Below are 9,493 nucleotides of genomic sequence, written 5' to 3'. Positions count from 1 at the left end.
CACCACCTCAGCCCCTACCTGCCCCATCCCTACAGGAAAGACAAGCTGTTGCTGTTTTCCCACCTCGAGGGTGAGTGACACAAGGCAGGGATGACCCTCAGTGGGAGACAGGACAGTGGGACAAGTGCTAGGTCGGGGAGGCCTTCTGTGGAAAGCTGAGACTGAGGGAACTGGCCTTGGGGGGAAGGCACACACATGCAGACTGTGTACAAAGGTATGATCACTTGGAGCCCTGACTGCTTGCCCTGCTGGGCAGGGGAATACAAGTCTGGCCTTCCTTCCAGGTCCTGAATCCCCCAGGTACCAGAACTTCTGCAAAGGTGGGTGGCTCCCAGGGGTGGGGAGTAAGCATGGGGGTCGCAGACCTGGAGCTCAGTCTAGATCCTAACTCTCCCATCTGGTCTCTTCCAGGAAGCAGACATGATCCAGATGCTGCCTATGTGTGAGTAGTCCTCACCCTGCCCCGCAGGCTTGTCCCTTGTCCCTTTTTGTTGCAGACCCTCCTACCTCCATCCCAAGCATCTTATTATTTATTGGTTTTTGTTTTGGCTTTGTTTTTTTGAGGGCCTCCCTGTAGCTCCAGCTGACCTGAAACTCACTATGTAGACCAGGCTGGCCTTGATCTTAAAAAGATCTACCTGCTTCTGCCTCCCAAATGCTGCGATTAAAGGTGTGTGCCACCAAGCCCGGCTTCAAGTATCTTTATTTATGAACCATCCAGTAAGAACACACCTCTGAAAAAGTTTAGTGGGGTAACCATGACTTTGTGGGGCATGGCACGTGGCTGTGCTTCAGGGACGAGCATCTGGTGGGGGACGGTCACTCTTCCTGCCATTTGGTGAGACAGGTTACTTGCCAAAGGAGGCTGAGGAAGGGGATCATAGCCAACATGGACTACATAGCAAGATGTGGCCACCCCACAATTATCCCCCCACCAAATAAAGGGCTGAGCCTGTAGCTCAGTTGTTAGAGTGCTTTCCTAGCACTGAACCCTGGGTTCCATCCCCAGCATTGCTTAAACCTGGTGTGGTGGCCACACCTGTAACTCCAGCACTTGGAAGGTGAAGGCAGAAGGATCAGGAGTTCAAGACCCTCCTCTTCTACACAGTAAGTTTGAGGCCAGCCTGAAATACAGAGACCATTTAAAAGGGGGTGGGGGGAGGTGGTGCTGGAGAGACAGCTCAGTGGTTAAAGCACTGGCTGTTCTTGCCAAGGACCAAGGTTTGGTTCCCAGTACCCATATGGCAGCTAACAACTGTCTATAACTCCAGTTTCAGGGAATCCAGTGCCCTCTTCTGGCCTCTGTGGGCATTGCACTTACATACATGCAGGTAAATCACTCATACACGTAAAAATAAGTAAATTAATTTTTTTAAAAAAGGGCCAGCAAGCTAGCTAATTGAATAAAGAGCTTGCTGCCCACCCTGACGACATGAGTTCTGACCTTTATACATGTACTGTGGCATGTGCACACTCGCATACAATCTCTCTCTCTCTCTCTTTCTCTCTCTCTCTCTCTCTCTCTAACACACACAAAATAAATAAATGTAAAAAACATGTTTAAAAGGAAAAGGGCTTGGCATGGTGACACATGCCTTTATAATCCCAATACTTGGGAGGAGGTGGCAGGAGGGTCTCAGGTTCAAGACCAGCTTGGGCTACAAAGGGAGGCCTAGTTTCAAAAAAAAAAAAAAAAAATTAAGGCCTGAGTTCCAGGGTACAGGGAGACCCTGTCTCAAAAAGACAAAAAAAAAACCCAAAAAACAAAACAAAACAAAACAAAAAAACCAAACCAAAACAACAACAACAAAACAACAATAACAGAAAAAAAAAGTATATGGATGCCCAGTACCCCCAAAAGAAATGACCCCTGACATGTACCCTCAGGTTACAAATTTAAAAAATTATAGTCTAGGCAAGATTTATTATTTTATGTGTATGAGTGTGGTACCTGCATGTAGGTAAGTGCACCCATGTCATACAATGCCCGAGGAGGACAGAAGAGGCTGTCAGATTCCCTGGAACCAGAGTTACAGACAGTTGTTAGCTGCCATGTGGGTGCTGGGATTCGAACCCAGGTCTTCTGCAAGAACAGTCAGTGTTCTTAACTGCTGAGCCATTCTCCAGCCCCAACAAGCTTTTTTTTTTTTGGTCTTTTTGAGACAGGGTCTCCTTGTAGCCCCAGCTGGCCTGAAACTCACTATGTAGACCAGGCTGGCCTCGAATTCACAGAGCTCTGCCTGCCTCTGCTTCCCAAGTGCTGGGATTAAAGGCCTGAGCTACCATGCCCAGCCCAGGCAAGCTTTTTAAAGGTCTCCTAGTCAAGCTATGCCCTCTAGTCCCAAGGTGGCTCAGGGGCTCTGGGAAATATCAAAAGTGGATCAGAGGCCAAGCTCCCTTAGGGTCCTAGGAGACAGGAGCTGCTCCAGCCTCACTGTCCTCCTGAGCCCCTCCCAGACAGGCCTGCTCAATAGCCTGCACTGCTCTGTTCTCTTGTCCAGAGACCCCATCCCCATAGACTACTACAACTGGGGACGTTTCCAGAAGCCTCCAGAAGGTAAGGTGGAAGATGAGGTGGAAAGGATGTAGAAGAGGAGGGGGGACATAGGTATGGACAGGGCATAGGTCTGCATCATGCAGAGAAGGGTGGGGAGGTAGAGGGAAGAAGGCTGCAGGCTGGGAAGGTGGGCAGGGCGGAAGGAAGCTGGTCAGTGCGGACAGAGGATGGGGCTGAGTGGGGTAGGGAGGGAACAGGAAGCAGAGGAGGAGCTGTGGGTAGGGACATCTGGGGAGGCCAGCTCACATGTCACTGAGGGCTGGGCAGACACAGATGGGCACCAATGACAGATGAGCCAGGACAGCCTTGCGGATGGACACTGAGACCTGCGGGCTGAGAGAGACTGGATCCTTTGGTCTTGACCACTTCTGCTTTACAAAGAGAGATACTGAGGAGGCCAGGGCCTGAAGAGGTGGGGCTGCCATCTGGGTCCTCCTGGCTCTTGCCTGGGCCAGGATTGCACAATAAGGGGTCTTCTTCTTTCCTCCACACACATGTTGCACACATGCACACAATGCAAAGCAAACCAGCAATAACAACAATGGTGACTGATCCAGAACAATACTGAAGCCCCTGAGGCCCCAGAGAGAGGGTTTGGTGGGCCTGCTGGGGTGGCAGGAGGGCAGAGGGACAGCAGGGGATTGTAGACAGCACCCAGCTGCAGGTCCCTCCCAACTCTTTCCACTGACAGATGATGACTCCAACTCCTATGAAAACGTGCTCATCTGCAAGCCTAGCACCCCCGAGTCAGGTGAGGCTGCCCCTCTGAGAAAGCAGACCAGGGCAGGGGTTGGCATCCTGAGCCGGGCCCACCCCCGTGCTTAAGAGGCGAGGCCCCAGGACTCAGAGCCTTCACCTGCCTTCTCCATGTCTCCAATGGTGCTAACAGGAGACCCCTCAAGAGGAAAGCCTTTGAAGGACTTGTCCTCCCTGACTAGAGCCATCCCTTTTGGAGGGGACTTTCTCCTGACTCCCTGCATCTATTCAGAGTTCCTAACTCCCTGCCCCCTCCCAATAGGTGGTGAGGACTCTGAGGATTACCAGAATTCAGCATCCATTCATCAGTGGCAAGAGTCCAGGAGGGCTACAGGTATGTACCCTGAGGGCAGAGGCTATTAGGGATGGAGAGAGTGTGTGTGTGTGTGTGTGTGTGTGTGTGTGTGTGTGTGTGTGTGTGTTCTGAGAGTGCTAGCCTGGGTGACTCCATAGTGAAACCTCCATCGCCCCTGAGGCTGAAGAGGCCTTGCACTCTTACCAGAATTCCCCTTTGCTACAGCTTTGTCTCGAGCTGGTCACCCAGCCCAGTGGATGGACTTGCTCTTGAAAAGAATTTCTGACAAATTGCAATGACAGACATGGAGAGTCTGATTCCATGTGATATTGTTGTCTGCTGTTGCTTTGTGGGGTCTGGGAATTGAGCACCCTGGCTGGGGGACATCGGTGGTGTGTGCCTATGGACTGTCCCTACACCCAGCTGTCCTGATCCACAGGTGTACAGTCATCCCCAGTGGGAAGCCCGGACGATGACTCTGGGGAGGCGGACTATGTGAACGGGGATGTGGCCGCAGCTGGGAAAGTCTAGAGGAGACGAAGGAAGGTACAGCTCCCCTGTAGCTGTCCTGGAGCTGGGGGCTGGGGGCGGGACACATACCAGACTACAGGGCTCCAATCTGGGGAAGAGCAGGGTGCTGAGTGAATGAGGCCTCAGTGGCTGGGGTGTGGGGAGGGGGGTTAGGACTATGTCTCCCAGAAGCAAAATGAAATGCTGTCTGCAGTCCTCCTGCTCTGCTTTCTGTGGGATGGGGGACCCAGGAGGGGTAGGCTTGGCCAGGTGACGGGTGGCACTGTGTAGAGAGGGCCAGGAGTGCTGGAAGTATTTGGGAGAGATAGCTAGTGAACTGTGGAGGGGTAGGATCTCCCAGTACCTTAGCACCCCAGAACCCATTTCTTCACTTACAAAATAGAGCTGCTGGCATTGACCTGTGAGACAGGATACTGCACACAGCCTCTATTGAGAAATAGAGCACCTGCCTAGAATCCCCCAGTTTGGGGCAGGTGCTCAGTGGTAGAGCACCTGCCTAGAATCCCCCAGTGAGGGGCTGGGGACAAGGCTCAGTGGTAGAACTCCTGTCTAGAATCCCCCAGTGAGAGGCTTGCGTGTGGCCTAGCACCCACATGGTAGTAGAGCAGTTGCCTGGAACACATCTCTAGCACTGAGAAAAATAAGAAATAATAAACATAAAATGAAGAATCTAGGCATGATTGCACAGGCCTGGAATCTCAGCACTTGGGAGGTAGAGGCAGGATGATCAGGAATCAAGGCTAACCTAGGCTACATAATGAGTTTGAGGCCAAGAGACTGTCTCTAAAATCCAAAAGAAGGGGGCTGGAGAAATGTTTCAGTGGTTAAGGGCACTAGCTGCTTTTGCAGAGGACCCTGGTTCAATTCCCAGCACCCACATGGTGGCAAACAACCATCTTTAACTGCAGTTCCAAGGAATCCAGTGCCCTCTTCTGGCCTCTGCAGGCACTGCATGTATGTGGTGCACTTACACACACATGCAGGCAAAACACTCATATGTATAAAAGAAAAAAAAAATTTTTTTTGGTCTTTTTTTTTTTTTTTTTTGGTCTTTTTTTCTTTTTGGTCTTTTTTGAGACAGCGTCTCTCTGTAGCCCCAGCTGGCCTGGAATTCACCGTGTAGATCAGGTTGATCTTGAACTCACAGAGATCTGCCTGCCTCTGCCTCCTGAGTGCTGGGATTAAAAGCATGCGCCACCATACCTGGCTAAGAAAAAATACATCATAAAAAAGAAATCAGATGGGCTGGAGAGATAGCTCTGTGGTTAGAATACTGGCTGCTCTTGTAGAGGACCCAGGTTTGATTCCTAGCACCCACATGGCAGCTAACAACTGTCCATAATTGCAGTTCCAGGGTATCTGATGCCCTCTTCTGACCTCCATGGGCATTGCATGACACAGGCACACTTACACACATGCAGACAAAACACTCATACACATAAAATAAAAACAAAAAATAAAATATTTAAAAAAGAAATTAAATAAGTGGTAAAACAAACATACAAGAATTACAATGTGCTAGGTGAGGTGGTACATGCCAGCAATCCCAGAACTCTGAAAGCAGAGACAGGGGGATCTCAACAAAAAGGGCTGTATTTTCCCTGGCAATAGGTCTTATGGAGAAAAACAGGGAGGGGATGGGGGCAGAAACGTGGAGTAAGGGTGATGGAGTCTGTCGCAATTTAGATAAGGTCCAAGGCACTCCCTGCCTCACTCCTCATGGGGAGGACATCCTGGTAGAACAGGTGAGGGATGGAGGAGCTGGAACAGGCCAAAACAGGGACACGGGGAGGAGAGCAGGTGGTTGGTGACCAAGAGTGTGGGTGAGGTTGGAGGCCGACCTGGCCGGGCCAAGCCCAGGGGAGTCAGAGTGCTGAGATTCCAGGTGTGAGCCTCCATGCCTGGCAAGCTTTCCTTTCGAGGGAAGGGAGGGAGATGGAGATGCAGGAGAGGACAGAGTGGACATCATTCGGTCTGCTGGCAGACACCGCCGTCTGCAGGGGGGTGGTTTTGGGCTTAGGCTGTGGCATCCGCTGTCCAGGTTGGCACAGAGAACAGCATGGAGGGAACAGTCCCATCTCCACTGTGTGAAGCAACCTGGTGGGTGTTTCCTTGAGTCAAGGCAGAAGAGCTGTTGGGCCCCCACACAGCAAGAGTGGGCCTTTGTGTATTTGAGGGATGTGATCATTGGATATGTCTAAATCTTCATTGTGCCTGAGTTGGGGGATGGGGTCCTGGTTTCATTTCTGTTGCTGTGATAAAACACCCTGACAAAAAGCAACTTAGGGGAGAAAGGGTTTATTTTAGCTCATCACATGGGGAAGTCAGGACAGGAACTTGAGCAGCTGGTCACCTCACATCCACAGTCAGGAGCAGAGAGATGAATGCATGCTTGGTGCTCAAGCCTGCTTTCTCCACTTTTACACAGTCCAGGGCCCCAAACCAGGAGATGATACCAACCACGGCAGGCTGGGTCTTCCCACATCAATCGAGACAGTCCTCCCAGTGGAGCTAGAGAGATGGTGCATGCTTAAGAGTGCTTGCTGTTCTTTCAGAGGACCTGAGTTCAGCACCCATGTTGGGAAGCTCACAACTGCCACTAACTCCAGTTTTAAGGGATAGGATGCCCTCTTCTGGCCTCCATGGATACTTCATTTATACATACACATAAATAGTATGTTTTAAAAAGACAATCCTAGGGTCTGGAGAGATGGCTCAGAGTTCAAGAGCACTGGCTGCTCTTGCAGAGGACCCAAGTTTGGTTCATAGCCCCACATGGCATCTAACAACCCTCTGTAACTCCAATTCTAAGGGATCCAACACCCTTTTCTGGAATGCACAGGTACCAGGCACACATGTGGTACACTTACATACTTGTAGGCAAATACTCATACACATAACATACAAAAAATCATTAAAACAAAGATAATCACAGGTCATGACCACAGACATGCCCACAGGTCGACTTGATCTAGACAATCCCTCATTGAGACACTTCCCAGGTGAGTCTAGTGTGTCAAGTTGGCAATTAAAGCTAGTGTGTCTGTGTGTCTATGTATCTGCATATGTCTGTGCATATATGTATGTGTGTGTACCTGTGCCATGGTGACTGTGTGGAGGTCAGAGAATAACTTGTGGGAGTTGGTTCTTCCCCCATATGAGTCCCCAGATTGAACCCAGGTTGTCAGGCTTAGCAGCAAACACCTTTATATACGGAGTCATCTCGCCAGCTCCCTCTTTTTAAAAATGATGATGGGAGCTCCATTTGCACAATCAGTGCAAGATACTTATTATAAAAATGATGATGATGATGATGATGATGATGATGAGTGGAGGCCAGAGGACAACTGTAAAGTTGGTTCTCTCCTTGTACCTTTGGGTGGGTTCTCAGGATTGAACTCAGGTTGTCAGGTTTCTGTGGCAAGCACTTACCTACTGAATCATCTCGCTAACCCCCTCTTTAGTTTTTTGAGTCAGGGTCTCATGTAGTCCAGACTGGCCTTGAACTTGCTGTGTAGCCAAGGCTGGCTTTGAACTCTCAATCCTCTTGCCTCCACCTCCCAAGTGCTGGGATTACGGGAATGTGTTGGAACACCCAGAAGTTTGTGTCTACTAGGCAAGTACTCTACTACCCACTGAGTTATATCTCCAGAGAGAAAGGGTCTCTGACTGGCCTGGAGCTTGCTGACTGGCCAGGGAGTCCGACCTGTCTCTACCTTCCCAGTGCTGAGATAGAAGCATGTGCCACCACACCTAGCTTCTTTGTGGTTCTGGGGAATCCAACTCAAGTTCCCCTGCTTGCCTGGCAAGCAGTTTACCAGGAGCCATCTCCCCAGCCCTGAAGCTTTTCCCTGACAAACTTTCCTCTCATGAAAGGGCCTGAGGGAATCATGAGCTCAGGAAGAGTTCGCTGCCTCCTGAAGATCGTTTTCCAGTGATGCTCAACCTTCAGACTTGCTATGGCTGCTCCCGGCAGGGACACTGACATCTGGAGGACAGCTTGGGAACTGCACTGGGAAGCACTGGGACTGCAGCCCTCAAACCATGACCCAGGCTTCCTGTGGGCAGAGCAAGGGGCCTGGTGACACCTGGCTCTGCTGTGATTGGAGGGCCAGGATTCAGGTCAAGCTGCATCCCTGCCCCATCCCCATATCTAAAACATTGTACAACAGTGGTATTTGTGTTCTGTTTTAATTTTGAGACAGGGTCTCCTTATATTGCCCAGGCTGGTTTTGAACTTACAACCCTCTGGTCTTAGACTCTCACGTGCTGGGATCACAGGATTGCACAACAGCTGGCTTTGCATCTTTTATTTTTTCTTTGGTTTGGACCTCAAATTGCTTATTAATATTTGTTTGGGGGGATTTTAAATGCCTGTTCCTATAGTTAACTTATATAGATGGAGCAATATTTAATACTGCAGATTTCAGGAAAATGTCCAAGTTTCTATCTTGTCTTTCAGAAAGCATTACAAGTACTAAATAACTTGAACGGATGAGTCTGGGGAGCCAGGGTTTCCTTGGCCCTTCAGTGAGGGCACCTGCTTGTTCCGAGCTTCCATTCACTGGAGTAGGAACAAGGCCAAACCGCCCTGATATCCCTTTGATAGGGACTACTGTCTGCAGTGGATGGAGGTACAGCGCAGTTTGGTAATGTGGCTGTAACAATGGTCATGGCCAGCTCTGCTATCCTGGGGCTCTCTGCTCCAGAGTGGCCTCTGGGTCTGTGTGGTGGGAAGGGCACGGTCTATAGAGAGTTTAAAGGTCAAAATGCCATTAGGGAAAGTGAGCCTCCCACCGAACATCCCAATAAACCATGAGCGGTTATTCTGCCACCGCCTATGTTCCTCTGCTTCAACCTTTTTCCTGTTCAGTTTTTGTGTGTGGTTGTGTTTGTGTGGGTGTGTGTAGGTGAGTGCCAAAGGTTGAGCATCCTCCTCTATTGCTTTCCACCTTGAGACTGGCCCTGATTGGGTCCCCCTGTATCCCCAACTGGCCTGGAACTCCCTACATAGACCAGGATGGCCTGAATCTTACAGAGATCCACCTACCTCTGGGACTAAAGGTGTGCACCACCACACCTGGCTTTATTTAGAGACAGGGTCTCACTGTGTAGGCCTGGCTAGCCTCAAACAGAGATCTGACTGCCTCTACCTCCTGGGTGCAGGGATTAAAGGTCTGCACCACCACACAGGGCCTACTTATGTGTGTTTGTGTTTATGTGTATGTGTGCCGTTGCCTGCAGAGACCAGCAAAGGGTGCCAGAGTACCTGAAACTGGAGTTGTATGTGGTTGTGAGTTGCTGGATGTGGGTGTCAGCAACTGAACTCAGGTCCTTTTACACAAGCTTGTAAT

At 50.2% G+C, this 9,493-nt stretch overlaps 1 protein-coding gene across 4 annotated transcripts in view; it reads left to right on the top strand.

The window, feature by feature from the left end:
• Lat2 (linker for activation of T cells family member 2) overlaps positions 1–8,354 on the top strand; it is a 17,437-nt gene extending 9,083 nt beyond the window's left edge. For 3 of the 4 annotated variants that reach the window (XM_008851138.2, XM_008851140.2, XM_008851141.2), the window contains exons 6-13: positions 36–70; positions 285–320; positions 412–442; positions 2,502–2,557; positions 3,249–3,308; positions 3,576–3,647; positions 4,048–4,154; positions 8,016–8,354. In XM_008851138.2, the coding sequence (XP_008849360.1) occupies positions 36–70; positions 285–320; positions 412–442; positions 2,502–2,557; positions 3,249–3,308; positions 3,576–3,647; positions 4,048–4,139 (382 nt within the window). In that variant the 3' untranslated portion in view covers positions 4,140–4,154; positions 8,016–8,354. The remainder of the gene's footprint in view (positions 1–35; positions 71–284; positions 321–411; positions 443–2,501; positions 2,558–3,248; positions 3,309–3,575; positions 3,648–4,047; positions 4,155–8,015) is intronic. The other variant, XM_008851142.2, reaches the window with a different exon arrangement.
• Positions 8,355–9,493: the final 1,139 nt, after the last annotated feature.

This window comes from Nannospalax galili, unplaced genomic scaffold (genome assembly GCF_000622305.1).
Source record: "Nannospalax galili isolate Female #2095 unplaced genomic scaffold, S.galili_v1.0 scaffold444, whole genome shotgun sequence".
NCBI lineage: Eukaryota > Metazoa > Chordata > Mammalia > Rodentia > Spalacidae > Nannospalax > Nannospalax galili.
The sequence above is the reverse complement of the archived record's forward strand: the minus strand, read 5'-3'. Positions and strand labels throughout refer to the sequence as shown.